The 18,093-nt window shown below is 44.3% G+C and overlaps 1 protein-coding gene across 2 annotated transcripts in view; it reads left to right on the top strand.

Annotated features, from left to right (window-relative positions):
- The window catches only part of PHKA2 (phosphorylase kinase regulatory subunit alpha 2), a 77,681-nt gene that overhangs the window by 27,217 nt on the left and 32,371 nt on the right, over positions 1 to 18,093 (top strand). For both annotated transcript variants that reach the window (XM_023737253.1, XM_023737254.1), the window contains 9 exons: positions 1,676 to 1,834; positions 3,991 to 4,038; positions 5,543 to 5,711; positions 7,548 to 7,630; positions 11,446 to 11,526; positions 12,571 to 12,669; positions 14,603 to 14,749; positions 15,692 to 15,745; positions 16,344 to 16,466. In XM_023737253.1, the coding sequence (XP_023593021.1) occupies positions 1,676 to 1,834; positions 3,991 to 4,038; positions 5,543 to 5,711; positions 7,548 to 7,630; positions 11,446 to 11,526; positions 12,571 to 12,669; positions 14,603 to 14,749; positions 15,692 to 15,745; positions 16,344 to 16,466 (963 nt within the window). The remainder of the gene's footprint in view (positions 1 to 1,675; positions 1,835 to 3,990; positions 4,039 to 5,542; positions 5,712 to 7,547; positions 7,631 to 11,445; positions 11,527 to 12,570; positions 12,670 to 14,602; positions 14,750 to 15,691; positions 15,746 to 16,343; positions 16,467 to 18,093) is intronic.

Here is an 18,093-nt window from a genome sequence, read left to right as displayed (position 1 = left end):
CGGCGTGGTGTTTCTGCCTAGAGCGCCATCTTGCCGGAAGTCCCCTGAATAGTGGTTTTAACAAAGAACAGCAATAGCCTACTATTTGAAGAAGACTTGTAACTTCACCCAGCCATTCCCTGACTTCAGCTCTGGTTGACTTTAATATTGATTTGTAATTGTTGACTGTGTAGAGTTATGTCAACACTGAATGCTGTTGCCCCTGAGGGCGATATCAGTTGAGTTTTAGATGTTTTTGTAGAGGGCATAGATTAGTTAAAGGAGAAAGTCCAATACCCCTATATGTAGTTTCTTAGGTGGGGCCATGTGAAGCTCTACCAATTTTTTTTTCACATAATAACCTTGGTAGTAACACTTTGAAAGCCCCCAACAGAATTCATTCATGAGTCCTCTTATAAATAATATGGTGCCTTTTTGAGTAATATTTTTTTAAGCTGGCAAGGTTGTGATTGTTATGATGTATTTTATCAGATGCATATTTCTTTGTACATTTTCAAGAAAAGTCAGCAGAGGGTTTATCTTTATGTGATGCTTTTCCTAACTTCTGCATTTTATTTCTAGTCAGAGTTTATTAGAACTGGCTTATTTTGAAATAACAGCTTTTTGACATATAATTCATATACCATGCAATTCACCCAGTGGCATTTAGCATATTCACAGTGTTGTACAACCGTCACCTCTATCTAGTTCCAGAACTTTTCATCACCCCCAAAGGAATCCTTGTGCCCATTAAGCAGCCACTCCCCATTCTCCCCTCCTCCCAGCCCCGGGTAGCCACTAATCTACTGTCTTGTCTATGCATTTGCCTATTCTGGACATTTCATATGAGTGGGATTGTACAATATGTCAGGCTTCTTTCACTCAGCATAATGCTCTCAAGGTTCATCCATGTTGTAGCATGTATCAGTACTTCATCCCTCTTTATGGCCAAATAATATCCCATTGTATGGATATAGCACAATTTGTTTATCCATTCATCAGTTGACGGCCGTTGGGTTGTTTCCACAGAATAATGCTGCTGTGAACATTGGTGTACAAGTTTTTGTATACAGGGCTGGCTTTTTAGTGACTCAGTGGCCTTTTCAAATACTGGTGATAATCATAGCTAAATAGGACTCCCAGGCTTCCTCTTGCTCAGCGCCTTGTTTGTAGGCACTTAAAGTATCTGGTTTACAGGCAGCAGCTAAGGGCCAGGGTTGGGTAAGTGCCTTCCCTGACCCACAAGCCCAAGTGGTGGGGTGGGGCCCAGGGCCTAGGTCTCCTGTTCGCAGACTCAACTGGTACGGAAACACAAAGGCCCAAGAAGACCTAAAACCCACAATGCACAGATATGTAAACGCCTTGCAGGCTTTTTCTGCTAGCTGTTTCTTCTGTTTTGTCACTTGCAACAGTGTGATCTTCTTGTCTGAGAGCAAAAGAACGAGATCATAAGAGTAGAAGTTTCCTTAGAGATTTCCTAGCCTAATATCCTTGTTATATAGGTGAGGAAACTGAGGCCCAGAGAAGTGATGTGACTTCTCGCCCGAGATTACACTGTTAGAGGCAGAGCAAGGACTGGAACCCCGTGTCTTCATTCTTTGCCCTGCCCCCATTCTGTCCCCCTTAGGGTAAGCATTTGCTGGCCAGGGGCTGTGGGAAGGGTGGTGAGGAATCATTTTGTGTCCTTCTCTGATAGAATCCTGTCACGGGGCTGCTGTCAGCTAGCCATGAGCAGAAGGATGCCTGGGTGCGGGACAACATCTACAGCATCCTGGCCGTGTGGGGCCTAGGAATGGCCTATCGCAAGAATGCCGACCGTGACGAGGACAAGGCCAAGGCCTATGAGCTGGAACAGGTAATGGGGGCTGACGATGTCTTGGCGGCCTAACACCTTTTCCTTGAACTGAAAGTCTCCATGGAAGTAGCTGTGCTGGGTCTGCTCCATTCCTGTGATCAAATCTTTTGGGGAGGCACTTAGACAGTCTCAGCCTCTCAGTTGTCTTTCCCTCTGAGAATTTTCCCTCCATAAAACAACAACAGTCACACTGAATAGGAAAATAGACATCCAAATTTCTAACCCAAAAGCATCAATTTGCCTAACCAGCTGTAGTTCTCTTATATATCCCCGATCAATTTTATACATATTTCTATACAAGGTATCATTCTAAACAAATGTAGTTTTAAAAATTTTATTATGGTAAAATATATATAACAGAAAGTTTACCACTTTAACCATCTTTAAATGTAGAATTCAGTGACATTAATTACATTCACCATGTTGTGCTGCCATCACCACTATCCATTTCCAAAAGTTCTTCATCACCCCACACAGAAACTCAGCACCCCTTCAGCAAGAATTCCCATTTCCCCCTGCCCCAGCCCCTGGTAACCACTAATAAATTTTGGTCTCTGTGCATTTGCCTATTCTAGATATCTTATCTAAGCAGGGGTATCTCAAGGACTCGAATAAACATTTCTCCAAAGAAGATATAGAGATGGTCAGTAAGCACATGATAAGATGCTGAAGGTCATTGGGGAAGTGCAAATCAAAACCGCAGTGAGATACCATGTCACACCCACTAGGATGGCTATTACCGGAAAAACAGAAAATTACAAGCGTTGGTGAGAATGTGGAGAAACTAGAACCCTCGTGCCTGAGTGGTATAGCTCTTCATTGTGTGAGACTGTCCCACGCGTTGCAGGACATTTAGTGTTCTTGGCCCCTACTCACTAAATGCCAGCTACCTCTACCCTCACATTTCCGGATGCTCCCTCACCCCAAGTTGGGAACCCCAGTGCTTATTCATAATAGAAAATAACTTTTCTTTGAGGGGAATGCAGTTGACAAATGTTTATGCTAGATACCGTAGACAATGTTCATTGTAACAATACTATGTATACCTTATAATTATGAGGTAACATTTTCTGCTCTGAAAGAGTATATGACGTAAAGTGAAGTTATTCTAGAATCTTAGGATTTTAGAGGTAGAAGGATCTGATTCATTCTAGCAAGTTCATTCTGTGAACTTTGTAGCCCTTCACCATGCCCTCCCCTGCAAGCCATGTACATTCTCTAAGAGAGGAGATGCTCGTGTCCCTGGGTGGGAGCTGCTTTGACCCACAAAATATCCCCTTCTCCAGGTACTCGTGAAGTAATTTGATAGTGGTTTTAACAGAACATATTAAGACCAGTCTTTAAACGGGCCTGAATTTTGGAGGAAGTGAGAGGCAACACACTGTATTGGTTAAGAGCACAAACTCTCGAGCCAGACTGCCTTCGTGAGTGGCCTTGCTCCACTCCTTGCCAGCTGTAACTTTAGCAGTGTTACCTCATCTCTCTCAGCTTTTGGTTCCTCATCTACAAAGTGGGGTAAGAATAATCTCCACCTCCTAAGGTTGGTGCAAGAATTAGAGAGAATCCAGGTCAAGTGCTTTGTACAAAGCCTGGACACTGTGTCTAATAGATTAACTTAGTATTATCCTTATTATTTATAATAATAGTAATAGCAATTGGTTTCAATACATCATGTTATTTGGTAACATTGGCTGCCCCTTGCATTTTGTAGGAACTTTACTCACTAGTCCAGTAATGATGTCACAAATGGCTATTTTGGCAAAGCATCATTACTTTTGGGCAAGCATGGTGGACTGAATTCATCCTTAGGACAATGAAAATAAATTACTAAGAATCATGGCATAAAGCTCCAGGGGGCTGGGCTTTATAAAAATTGTGTTGTTAAAAATGTCCGTGAGTCACTATTTCAGAACTGGAAGATACCATTGGGTCCAACCCCTTTATTTGAGGTTAAGTCACTTGGCCAAGATTTTTCCTTCTCTGGGATGGAGTGGAGAAGTAGATGTGATATAAACTATCAGGATACTTGCCAGTGCTGGGGATCTGCCTTTTCTGGAAGTTTCTGGCAGCACCAGCTTAATGGCCCTGTGGTGGTAAGGAGGCTGTGGTCACAGAGCAGGGAACCCGGCCTGTAACTGTCTACTTTATTCCCGTAGAATGTGGTGAAGCTGATGCGGGGGCTTCTCCAGTGCATGATGAGACAGGTAGGTGGAAAACGACACGTGTGCCAGCAGATTACCTGAGTGGGCGTTTCATGTCATTTTAATCGTGACAACGAACTTTCTTAAAGCATTTTGAACTTTTCTTCTTAAGATGAAGAGAAATTGAAAATATTTTGCTTAGTTTCTCTTTTTAAGATGATCTTAAATAATTTTATTATACTTTATGACCACAGGGATGTGGCACAGTGGTTAAGCACTCAGCTGCTAACCTAAAGGTTGGTGGTTCGAACCCACCAGCAGCTCCTCGGGAGAAAGATGTGGCAGTCTACTTCCGTAAAGATCACAGCCTTGGAAACCCTATGGGGCAGTTTTACTCTGTCCTATGGGGTCACCATGAGTCAGAATAGACTCGACGGCAGCAGGTTTGGTTTTTGGGTAGATAGGACCACAGCCTCAAAGGTCACTGTTTTGAAGAATCTCTTTGGAAGTGATTAAAAGGAGAGCATGACTTTTTTTTTTTAATGGGGGAAAACTTTTTTTTTAAGCCACTCCTAGAAGGTTATATTATCAGGAGGAACCAGTCCCTGGAGAAGGGCATCATGCTTGGTAAAGTAGAGGGTCAGCAAGAAAGAAGAAGACCCTCAATGAGATGGATTGACACAGAGGCTGCAACAATGGGCTCAAGTATAACAACGATTGTGAGGATGGTGCAGGACCGGGCAGTGTTTCCGTTCTGTTGTGCGTGGGGTCACTATGAGTCGGAACCGACTCGACGGCACCTAACAACAACAACGACAGAAGGCCGTGGATGATTTTTCATTCTGCTGAGTTTTTAAAAGTATATTTTCATTTGAAATGAAATGTGTGTGCTTTTGAAACTTGACATTACTATTTCCTGGTTTTTTCAGTGAGGGGTAAATGCAGCAATTCACTGAGCACGTATTGTAGACAGAACATTATACTAGGATCTGCCCAAGTTCAAAGATGAATGTGATACAGTCACCACCTCGTTTTCAAAGACATGGTTGCTCTTTTCCTTTCAACATAAGGGAACAAGAAGTTGAAATTTAAACAGATCCTCTTCCTCCCTTCTCTGTTTGTTTTATACTTGGTCTCTGTGCACTGGCCTAGTCTGGATATTTCATGTAAGTGGGACAATACAATAGTTGTCTTTTATGTCGGACTTATTTCACTCAGCATAATGTTTTCAAGGTTCAGCCACGTCCCTCCCTCTCTCCGTCCCTCCTCCTCTCATTAGGTGCCTACCATGTGTCACAGCTGGGGGTATAAAGACAAGGAAGCCCTTGGGTGTGACTCTCCATCACAAAGGGCTTGTTAAAATCCCACTGGGCTGGGACACTTCTGGCAGGTGGGCAGGAGAAATCCGCCACACAGCCCTTCTGTGTGGAGCTGACTAACTTTAGCTGTCCTCTGTCCCCCTGGCTCCTGGAGGTAGGAGATAAGAGGTCTGATGCAGGTGCCTGCCAGAACTCTGCCAGCCACAAACCTTCTTAGCTATGCGGAACTGACTTGCCTTCTGCCTCAGGTGGATAAGGTGGAGAAGTTCAAGCACACACAGAGTACCAAGGACAGCCTACACGCCAAGTACAACACCGCCACCTTCAGCACTGTGGTGGGCGACGACCAGTGGGGCCACCTCCAGGTGGATGCCACCTCCCTCTTCCTCCTCTTCCTGGCCCAGATGACTGCCTCAGGTGAGCCAGGCCCTTTGAGCCTACTGTACAGGGAGTGACAATCCAGAAAGGGGGGCGAGGCGGGCATCGATCAGTGTTTAAAACCAGCTGTTTACGTAAAGCAAAAGCCTGCTGCTTAATCCTAGTATGTGCTCTCTGACAGGGCAGGTAATGTGAGAACCTGTCTGTAACGTGCCAGGGACACTTGCAGGACAAGGGCTGTTGAGACAGTTCTATCAGTTTCTTTTTGCTGATCCCATTCTTACTACAACTCTCTTTGAGTTACTGGAGCGACTTCAGTTAAGTCACGCTTCAGCAGTCCAAATGTCTTGACGGCGGCAGCGTGCCTTCCCAGAGTTTTCTTCTTCAGGAGAAACAGCCTGTCTCTTCAGCTCTTCTCTCACTCTCCTGGGCACCCTCCCCTGGACGCACCCCGCTTATCAACTTACCTTCAAACAACATTTCCAGAGTTTGGCAGCGTGCTCAGGGCAGTCTGGCCAGCCTGTGGCACTCATGCTGTGAGTCGCCAACAACTTCCAGACTGTGTGTGTCATTTCTGTAGCAGCCGCAGCTGCCGGTTTCAGTGGCAACCTGGACACCAGGCCTTCCGAGCTTCAGGCTGTGGCCCATCTGCACATACCAAATGGTCTCTCCCAGGACACAGTTGGATACGAATGCTCCATTGGGGTTAGGTCACCTTGCTGCTGTGTGTGAGTTTTTATCACCTGTGCAGTAAACTGACGCTCCTGAGTTAGAGGTTTCCATTTATTTCAGACCCCGAATGTGAAACTCCAAGACTGTCAGAAATCCATAAGTCATATCATTATGGCCATGTGAATAAACCACATATTTATTTTAAAAAAAAAAAAACCTTTCAGATGTGTTTCCTCCAAGTCTTTTTTCTATGCATTTTTTTAAACATATTTAAGGTCATCTTGTTTACATAAACATAGTCTTTTGATGATATAGCATTATAATTTAAGCATTTCCCCTATGACCTTACAAACTCTTCATAAACATAATTTTAGTGACTTTATCAATGAATATACTATAATTCATTTAACTATTCCTTTATCCCTGTGTTGGTGCTTTTTGGTTTTTTTGCTGTTACAACTAACGTTACAGTACTAATGTTGATCACATCTCCCTTTACTTCCGTCCGATACATGTGATCCAAAGCCGATTCATACATATTGCCAAATTGCTGTCCTAAAGTTTTACTAGTTAAGCTCCTCCCAGCAGTGTAAGAGTGCATGTCTTACCACACTCATACTTTGAAAATATATAATTTGCTGTAACCAACCGCACTTTCAAGGACCCAAGCCCAAAGCCAGCTCTCTTGGTTGCTGCCGACATCACTGTGTCAATGCGGCACCTGGGCAGGTTCCGGGAACCAGACTTTCCGCAGGGGAAGGGCTATCTTCTAAAGTTGGGGGCCGTCCTTTCCCTCCCTGCATCAGGAAGAGCGCCCACTCTTTGGCTCACTCAGGGATAGTGACAGTAGCTGGTTCCTTAGGCTAAAATCCTTGCTCTTTTGGAACCTTCTCTGGGCAAATCCAGCAGGCCCCACACCTTCTTTGTCAACCTTTCCTACTCATATGCACAAACAAAGTATAGCCATTCTCTTCTCTTTCATTCCTTCCTTCTTTCCCCCCTCCCTCCCTCCATTTCTCTTCCTTTTTTCTTCTGAGATTGAACATTAACTGTTAGGATTTACTTCAGACATAATTATTGATACCTCAATAGGAAAAGTGAAAATGAGGGTAAAAGGATTTATTTTCCAGTGTGATGTTTGTGATTGGCAGCTCTCTCTTTGCAGCATAGCCCATCATCTCAATGTCTGTGTTTCTTTACCAGGCTTACGTATTATTTTCACCCTCGATGAGGTGGCCTTCGTACAGAATCTTGTTTTTTACATAGAAGCTGCATATAAAGTCGCTGTAAGTATCATCCCTGGTAGTCTTTTCAGGGGTCCCAGTTGTGAAAGAGAATAAAAATTATACCGTGGTTTGAGGGCTGGACTATTTGGGACGGACCAGAGATTAGAAAGATTAGAGCTGTAAGATTGTATCACCTGAACACACAAAGTGTACATTTTTGTCCTGGGATATATTTGGCGGTTCCAACCCCTCACCTGTCCTCCCTCCCGCAGCATTCTCTACTTCTCTGCTGGGTTGGATAATTAGTTGCAATGGTCACACAGAACTCACAGATCATACTTAGTTAAGTGGTTTCTTTAGGAAGTAACAGGGTACAGCTCGGGATCAGGGTCAGGAAGCATGCAGGCGAAGTCTGGAAGGATCCCCCCTAAGTGGAGAGCACATCCCTCCCTTCTTCAGTGCAGGACTGCACTCTCAGCTCCTTTTGGCCGTGCAAGTAAGCAGGCCCTTCTCTCTGCCGTGCATGCCCCCTCTCAGCTGTACTGGCCTCCTCTTGGCCCCCTGAGGACAGGCCTGCTCTCAGCCCCCTGAGGACAGACTCCTCTTGGCCACGAGGACAGGCTCCTCTCAGTCATGTAGGCCTGCTCTCAGCCCCCTGAGGACAGACTCCTCTTGGCCCCCTCAGGACAGGCCTCCTCTTGGCCCCCTCTCAGCTATCTATACAGGCCTCCTCTCGGCCCCCTCAGGACAGGCCTCCTCTTGGCCCCCTCTCAGCTATCTATACAGGCCTCCTCTCGGCCCCCTGAGGACAGGCCTCCTCTTGGCCCGCTGAGGACAGGCCTGTCTGCCTTTGGCCTCCCTGCTGTGGGCCTCTCCACTGCTAACTGATCCAGCTCGTAGCCAATGTAGAAGTTTTGTTCAACTCTCATAGCTGCATTCCTAGCAGCAGGTTTCAGCTGTCACCACCAACTCTGCTGCAGGGCCCCTTCTGGACCTGTCACCACCCACTCTGCCACAGGGCCCTATTTGGGCCTGTCACCACCAACTCTGCTGCAGGGCCCCTTCTGGGCCTCTCTCTTTTTTTAGTGTTATAGCCTTCACCTGTGTTACAGCTCTTTTAGGCGGTTCCTCACCTCCTGTCTGTGCTGCTTCTCTCTTACCTTTTCTCGTTTCTGCTGCTGCTTTTCTCTTTCTGTCTGTCAACCTCTGTGGGGATGGCTGCCTATATAAGCAAAACTCCTGGTCAGTTTCAAGGCATGGCCCTCCCACCAGGGGCACAAATTAACCAGTCCCCTCTTGGTAGGCCACAGTCACCTCATTTGCATAGTAGGCTGTAGTCACTTCATTTGCATAAGTATATTGACCAATTCTTGCAAGGTGCATAAAATAGACCAATCACAGGGCAGGCTGCAGCCCAGGGCCAGACAAAAAGTATCAAACTATCAAGTTATTTACAGCTTGCCTAGGAAATGTCAATCAACCTGGACAAAAGTAACAAACCCTCTGGGGTAGAAAACTGGGGCAAAGGTAGCGCCTCAGGGCTTAGGGGAAAAATCTCTCAAGCTGTTTTTCCAAAGAACCAAGGCAAAAGGCCACATAAAGGAACTCATTTCACCACAGAATCCATTATGCTTATTTAAAATAAAACCCTAAAATGTCCTGTGGAATATAGTTGGCCAGCCTGAAACAAGACTGAAGAGGTTTACCGCATCAGAGCCTGAGTGGGAAGTGCAGTGCATGGGGTCACCCTGACCAGCCCACATGGAGGGAGTGAAACCAGTCACTAGGACAGTTAGCATGCACACTCAGCCAGCACCAGAGCCTGGCCCTGTGGCCAGGTCGATGTGGGTGCAGATGTGTGTAAAACCCAGTTCCTCCTGGGCTTACTGTCTGTTTTGGAAGGTGGAGCCTGGAACTGCCCCACAGAGTTTCCAAGGAGTGCCTGGTGGATTCAAACTGCCAACCTTTTTGGTTAGAAGCCATAGCTCTTAACCACTATGCCACCCGGGTTTCCAGAGAACAACTAAATTGTGCAAAGCTGACTATATGGGCAGTAAGGATAGAAGTTGGCTTAAACAAAGAAAAGCCACTATTGTCTAAAGCAAGGGTTGACAAACTTTTTCTGTAAAGGGCCAGAGAGTAAATGTTTCAGGCTTTGCAGGCCATATGGTCTCTGTTGCAGCTACTTGACTCTGCCTTTGTAGCACCAAAGCAGCCATGGACAATAAGTACACAAATGAGTGTGGCTGTGTTCCAATAAAACTTTATTTACAAAAACAGATCGCCAACTAGATTTGGCCCAAGGGTTGTGGTTTGTTGACCCTTGGTCTAAAGCAGTGATTCTCAAAGTCTGCCTCCCAGGGGACCTGGTCACTGTGAGTCAAAATCAACTCAATAGCAACAGGTTTTATTTGGTTGAAGATATTTCTGGTTGTCACAACTGCAAGAGGAGGGTGCTACTGGCATCTAGTGGGTGAGGCCAGGGAGGCTGCTAAACATCCCTCAATGTACAGGATAGCCCCCTGCAGCAAAGTTATCCAGCCCAAAATGCCAATAGTGCCAAGGTTGAGAAACCCTGGTCTAAAGTAACTTGAGAAGTCTTTGTGGAAGGGGTGGACTTCAGCTGAACCTTGGAGGGTAAGTAGGGCTTAGATAAAGAGAATGGAGGCCAAAGAGCATTGGGGAATGGGAACAGCATGAGCATCGTCCCAGAGGTAGCAGCAGGCTTGGGGTGTGTCGGGGGTACCTGGGGGAAGGGGTGCAGAGGAAAAGAACAGACCTCGAGTGAAAGGTGAACATTGGAGAATAGGAGAAAAGGAAGTCAGCTGTGCGTGTGGAGTTGGAGCAGGGGGTAGAGACAGTGTGTCATTTTAGACTCTAAAGCAGGGGAGTGAGCTGATAAAAGCAGTTTTTGAGGATGAATCACTTGGCTCTGTGGTTGAAGATGGGTTGGAGCGAGGAAAGGCCCAGCTGTGAGAAGTACTGAAGGAAGGAATCCTGGGACTCTGCTACAAGGCGTGCCTGGCAGGGAAGAGCCGAAAGTTACTCTAGTCTTTCTAAGTCACAATTTTCACACTTGGAAAATGTTCATCTTTAGAGGTAAAACTGCATATATACATACTAACTTTTGGCATCAGTTCCATTCTTGTTGGGTTGTAGTCTTTCCATAGTGTGTATCCATCATGGCATTATTTTAAAGCAGTATCAAGTGCTTGTGTTCCTTTAAATGAAAATAAGAGTTAAAGAAAGTAGGGACACATGTATCAAGTCCTCTGTGTGGACAATTCCTCTCTGTGGACAGAGTGTTCTGAACCAATTCTTATTCATCGGTTTTCAAATACCGTGGGAGTGCGGTGTTCTGCGCCTGTTTTGACTTGGGTTCCAGTTACTTGCTGAGCATTTTTTTCCAAGAGGTAATGCTAAAAATAGATATTACATTATTTTAAATGGTTTTGTTGGCTTCAACTAGTAATAACCCATTTATTAAAGTTTCTTTATTTCATCTTACAATTTAATATAAGTTCAAAGGGATTAGCTAAGTAGCGGGGCAGCATTGTATTTGATTCTAAGATAAAATATTTTATTTCCTACAAATCAGGAGATTCTTGCAAATTAATAACTTTTAGGAGCGAGAAATTCGAGAGCGTTTTTGCATGCATTTTTGTTCCACCTGAGTATTTACTTCCAAAGTTCTGCTTGGAGGTCAAATGCGCTGAAATTGAGGAAGAACATAGCATGAGTACGTAAAGCCACAAATTTGGGAGCCTTCGAGAAGAAAGCCTCATGTTTCATCCTGCCTGCGGTAACAGAAAGAAATCGTTTTTCCTTAGCGTTCCTCTTTCCTCTGCTCTGATGACAGCCTTCTTCTCCCCCAGGATTATGGCATGTGGGAACGTGGAGATAAGACGAACCAGGGCATACCGGAATTGAATGCAAGCTCTGTTGGAATGGCCAAGGTGACCAGCCGTCCTGTTTGTTATTCCTTCTGGGTTCTTCTACTGCTTTGGTTTGTTTCTCTTCGTTGGGAATCTGGATTTAATCTGATTAGCACATTTTTCAAAAGTCAGCAGCAAGTAGGTGCAAATTCAAGTGGTACATGCTGAAACGTATAGGTAAAGTTATTAAAGAACGTAGGTTTCCTAAGCTGAAATCTGTATGTGGCAGAAAATAAATGCCCTCCGTCCTTGCTATCCATCATTACCACCAGTGGGTCAAAGTTCTTACCATTTCAGGAGCTGGATGCTTGACATTCAGTCTTCCTTTCTGGGTCATAAATTGGGCTGAAGACTATGACCACTTTGTAGCCTGGTGTGGGCAAATAACGGAAACGCGTGAAGCGGGCCAGGTATACAAAGATTGGGGAGTACCGGGGACTGTGGAACTTTTCTCTAAAGGTATTCCAATTCCAAATCATTTAAAAAATACTCTCAGGCCAAACAAAACACACCCGTGGGGCAGATGGCAGTCTGCAGCCCCCAGTTTGTATCTCTTGCGTATATTTTAGGACAGAGTAAAGATCCCAGAGCTGGAATTAAAAAAAAAAGAAGAAACGTATAAATATGCTCTATTAAGGTAAACAGACTGAAAACATACTTATTACCAAAAGAATGAACTTTCTGAAGTACCAGATATGCTAATGTTAGAAGTGAACAGCTAAAACAGGTGAAAGAAGAGCTGACGATGACTTTAGTGGCACCCACACAAAATGCTATGAACTTGGTAGTATTTCATTCTTTGGTGGAATATGCATGTTATTTTGGGAAATGTTCTTCTGTTCCTCTGTTTCTCTTTCTTGTTCTGCATTGAGCAGCAACATACAGGGATGCTCCTGTCCACTGAAAATGATAGAACGTGACAATGGGGCTATTCAGCTGGATCTTAAAGACATGTTTCATCATCTTTGGGAAAACATGTATGCCAGATTGCTTAATGAAAAGGAGTACAGATATGGGAGTGCACGTTTACTAGAAAGAAAAAGTAACTCATACCTGTGCTTGTAGGCAGCACTTGAGGCAATTGATGAACTGGACCTTTTTGGAGCTCATGGAGGACGCAAGTCAGTGATCCATGTCCTGCCAGATGAGGTCGAGCATTGCCAGGTAACAGCTCTGCCTCTTGTATTCCAGAGAATACCCACTGCCATCAAGTCGATTCTGACTCTATAGGACAGAGTAGAACTGCCCCATAGGGTTTCCTAGGCTGTAATCTTTATGGGAGCAGATCACCGAGTCTCTCTCCCACAAAGTGGCTGGTGGATTCCAACCACCAACCTTTAGGTTAGCAGCCGAACACTTAACCATTGCGCCACCAGGGTTCCTTGTTCCAGAGAATAGGGAAGTGGAATCATCAACTGGCTCTAGTTCAGATTCCCCACCATTCTAGCTTGATGACACTTGGCTTCTTTGAGCTTCAGTTTCTTCATCCATAAGATGGGCATGCTAGGGCCTTCCCCTCCTACCTCACAAGGTAATTGTAAGGATCAGATTCAATCAGTTTAGGCTATTTGTCAGAGCACTTTGTAAGCCAGAAAATACTGTGCAAACATAAGACACAGTGATGTTGTGTGTATGGAATCAACAAACAAGGCAACCTTGTTTTGCTGGGGATAAAATCTGTTTCATGTTTATTGAACACAGGTGGTCTTCCCACAGGTTTATTTCACATTACCCAAAATTGAATGACTAGGAGGGACTAGTTCACTGGGGGGTGGGTGGATTGGGGATGAGTGGAATGGGTGTTGGAGAGATGGGTGGGAGAAATAGCAAACTAACAGAACCTCTATGAAATGCAGATCAGAAAAACAGAGTGATTTGATCCAGACTGGGGGACTCCATTAAGCAGTCATCAACTGCATAGTTGATCACTGTGCCAGGTACTATGCTATACCCAAAGGGAATCAGATACATAAAAACCTTTCAATGGAGAGCTTCCAGTGGGTGGGATGCTTGTCTCCAGGCAGAGAAGGCCTAGGAAAGAGTGACAAGCTAAAGAACTGGGCCTGGGGGTCAGTTGACTACAGACAAAGAAGCTTTAATCTGAACTGAAGAGTTCTACCCATCTTCACCCCACCCTCTAGCTCACTCCATTTTCCCCCATTAAGCAGTCCTTAGTGGGGAATCTAGTATTTCTTAGGAGTGCAGTTTTATAGAATAAGGCTGGTGTGTGTCTCAATAGATGTGCGGTCTACTGGAAATTGCGTGAGCTTTGTAGCCAGTGGACCTGGGTTAGGATCCTAGCTCTGTCACTTGCCAGCTGTGTGCCCTTAGGCACGAGTATCTGTGTCTGAGTCTAGAGTCCCCATATGTTAATTGGATCTAATACCTTAATTCCTTCCTCATGTGGAAGTGTTACTAAGCCTTATGTTTGCAGGGGGTTAACCCCACATCTGTATGTATTAGATCTCAGTCTTTGCTCCCTCCTTTCCCGAACTTTTCCTTATAGTTTCAACTTCCTTTAGTTTAAGATTGCCTAATCCAACCACCTTGTAACTGAGGTCATATGATAGTGCTGCTAAGTAACCATTCTTTCTAGGAATTCTGTTGTTTACCAGTTTACAGATGTTCATCGGGGCTTCTGGATTTGACTCCTTTCTGAAGTGGTTTTCGAGCCACCCAGTCCAAGTAGTCACATTCTACAGAAGCCAGACATTTCTTGGGCTGGCCCGTATGTGTGTTCTTCCTGGTCTCTCTGTTCTCTGTCTTCACAGCCAGGAGACACTGTATATAGGTAGTCCTGTAGCTCATCCCCTGCACTTCCTAAAGGCCCACAAAGTCAACAGAGGGCCTGGAAGGAAGGGAGACAAGCAGTTCTCAGCACAGGCTCCAGGCAGTACAGGGGGCTCCCTGATCCCTTACTTCTCTCCAAGGAGCAGGAGTCATTGGCTGGACAGGTGAGGCCTCAGCAAGGGCCATGTTGTTAGGACCAAGTTCTACACAAAATTGGCACTCATCTGAATGAGTCATGGTCTCTAGATACTGTATCCCACCATTTGCGCTCCTCCTGGTTAAAGCCACATCTTCGGTTTTCTTTCAGTCCATCCTGTTCTCCATGTTGCCAAGAGCATCGACGTCTAAAGAGATTGATGCTGGGCTGCTTTCCATTATTTCTTTCCCAGCCTTTGCAGTGGAAGATGCGACCCTTGTACATGTGACCAAAAATGAAATTATTTCCAAGCTACAGGTAAGTGTGAGTCATGCCGGTGCTTCTCTGCCCTGTGCTAAGTGCTGCTTTCACGTGGTGACATACCATAGCTCACCCATGCCTCGGTTCTCTGTGAGGCTAACAGCTTCATTTCTCTAAGTAGACTCATGGAGTGCCATATCCAAAGTTGAGTCTACAGAAGTTTCTGAGTGGTGAAGTGACTTTGTCTGTTCCTAACTAACTGAGCTTGTACTCAAGCCAGCATCGTTGAACCCCACTTCAGTGTGATTCAGTGAATTGGACTGGAAGGATGGCCATTCACTGAACTCTTCCTAATCACTCTTGCAGCCCTAATGCTCTAATGGAGTGTTTTGACATTCCCTTCCAACTACTGATCAAATCTGAATTTACTTTGCTTATTACACCCACTCCTCACTTATCGACAGGGTTAGGTTCTAAAGACCAGGTCGTTATGTGAAAGTCGCCATTATGCAAAAATGGAGGATGACAACATCAGATCACAAAATAGAGGATGACTGCATCATTACATAACTGCCAAATTGTATCATTATATAACTGCTGAATTACATCATTATGTAATTGCCAAACCACTGAGAATCATGGCCCAGCCAAATTGACACATAACCTTAACCATCATAGCCAGCTTTAGTCTCGCCTCACACCTCGGTGTTCATTACTGCCAGACGTACGTCATTAATGAGCAAAATAATCGTATAGTAAATGTTTTACTATTGTTGTAAATGCAAAATGTCAGATAACGAGGTAGTCGATAAATGAGGAGTAGGTGTACTTAAAAATAATGCTTTGTACTGATAGCAAAAAGCATTTGGTACAAATTCCATTACTAACTGAAAGATTCAGGGGAAAGAGGGTGAAGGGCTGACTGGCATTAAAATAAAAAGGCAAAGAAATTCCTCTGTTTCCTCAAATATACTGCATTTTATTTCTTTATCTTATTAGGGCCGTTATGGATGTTGCCGCTTCCTTCGAGATGGTTATAAAACCCCAAGAGAGGTTGTATTTAAAGATTGCTTGTTATGATCCATTAACTGCTTCATATCTGAGTTGCTGCTGTTTTGATTATAATTATATATTGGAATATTGGAAAGGGAACTATTAATTTTGGAGTCAGCAAGCCTGGAGTTAGGCGATAGAATAGTAAGATCATCAGGAGGACAGCAAGCTAGTTAGTTTCAAACCTTGTAGACAGGGACAAACAGTTCTGTGGCTCACACTTTTTTTTTAAAGACCAACCATGGCCTCCTCCTTGGGTTTCTTTGCCATCATGACGAATATAATGATATAAATAAAGCAGACAGTCTGCCAAGCACTCTGTGAGGCAAATTGCTATTTGTTTGTTAGGGATATGGAATGCCTTAATATAATAAGCTACCAAGGAGTCTTGTGTATATTCCAGATTTATTTTGTTGAAATGTTACCATGGAAAACTGCCAAAAATAGTGTCTCCTCATTATAGTAGAATCCTCCTAATCATACCGACCTCAAGACTGCCTTAGATCAGACAAGCGAGGGAAACCCAGTGAGGTACAATGGTATTATGTATGTAATCTGACAATGCCTTTTAGAATGTGTACATTCGATTGGATTCCAGGACCCAAACCGATTGCATTATGATCCTGCGGAACTCAAACTCTTTGAAAACATCGAATGTGAATGGCCTGTGTTCTGGACATATTTCATAATTGACGGAGTCTTCAACGGGGACGCCATTCAGGTGAGGAAATGCTGGGTGTTGTGTTGATAATAAGCATTTTCCTTCCACTGGTGTGCTAATTATTATTAAAACATAGGGTTATGTAAAAATACAGACCATTGATTCAGTTATCTGTTGCCGTTTAACAAACTATCCCAAAACTTAGCGACTTAAAGCACCAAGTATTTATTTGCTCATGATTCTGCAATTTGGGCAGCGCTCAGCAGAGACAAATTATCTCTGTTCCACCTGTGTCAACTGGGGTGGCTCAGTGGGGCTGGAGGATCCACTTTCAAGATGGCCTCACTTAACATGGCTGGCTAGTTGGTGCTGGCTATCAGCTGGGCTGTTGGCTGGGATCTTGGGGCCTTACTTCTCTTCCCTATGGCCTGTCCACATGGCTAGCTCTAGCTTCTCACAGCATGGTAGTCTCTAGCAGTTAGCCTTTTTACATGGTGGTTATCTTCCCCCAGAGCACAAAAGTCGAAGCTGCCAAGCTTTCTTAAGGCTTAGGCTCAGAAGTGGCACAGTGTCGTTTCTGTCACATTTCTGTTGTTCAAAGCAGGTCACAGGCCCACACCGTATTCAAGGAGGGGGGACTACACAAGGGCATTAGCACTAGGAAGTGTGGTTTATTGGGGACCACTAAAGCACAGTCGATCACGGGTAGGTGGTGGTGTTGCTGCCGGTTCGTTTCTGTTTTCCATATCAGCCAGTGGTTTTGCTGTCTTTAGCTCTAGCTTAAGGGTGCTTCCAGCTAACGTTGTATTTACTGTAACAGCCTCCTAACTGGTCTCCCAGCCTCCAGCTTTGCTCCCCACTGTTTCTGTTCTTCACATGCCTCCTCCACTTGTTGCCTCGTGCTAGTTAAAAAATGATAGACTTGCGATCATGCTTTGCCGTCCATAGATTTAAAAAGAAAAGAAAATGAGATCTGGAAGACATTTGGTCTCTCCAAAGAAAAATGTGTTAAATAGCTTGGTGGCTAGCTAAAGTTTTTTTTCTCTTTTTGGTTTTTCCTTTTTTAATTGTTATAAAAATACATATAACACCTTCTTTTCCCTTTTAAAAGATAGGTTTAGATCATTGCTTTTTTAATTGAGTGGAAATATTTGCTTCAGCAGCTTTTCATATATTGAGTCGTGCACCCTAGGAATTGGTGTACATGGATCACAGTGCGTGCATTTCCTTTTTATCATGTCAGATTTGTTCCACCAAATACAGTGAAACCTGTGAGAGCCAGAACTTGACGGGACTGCCTTGTTTTTCCAGGTCCCGCAAGTTTTCCGCCTTTGACAGGGTACAGTCTTACCACTTTTCTATCGCTCGTTTTAGTGGAAAACATTTGCATTTTCCTTCTCTAACGGGTTTCCGCCTTATCTAGGTTCTGGCTTTTGCAGGTTTCACTGTATATCTTGAGCAATAAATGTTTGAATGAGTGTCTTTTAAGTGCAGAACTACCAGTAGGTGGAAATGGGATATGTGGTTTAAGATATGAGCTTCACCCCGAGGAGTTTAAAATCTAGTTGGCGAGACAAAGTTTCAGTATGCCAAAAGTTAATTAAGAGTGAAGTACTTAAATTACAGATTAAGGACAGCCCTGGAAAGATGTCTGATGCAGGATGTAGGTGCAGGTACTCTAGGGATT

This window comes from Trichechus manatus, unplaced genomic scaffold (genome assembly GCF_000243295.1).
Source record: "Trichechus manatus latirostris isolate Lorelei unplaced genomic scaffold, TriManLat1.0 scaffold00100, whole genome shotgun sequence".
Classification (NCBI taxonomy): domain Eukaryota; kingdom Metazoa; phylum Chordata; class Mammalia; order Sirenia; family Trichechidae; genus Trichechus; species Trichechus manatus.
This window is presented reverse-complemented; position numbering and strand designations above follow the sequence as displayed.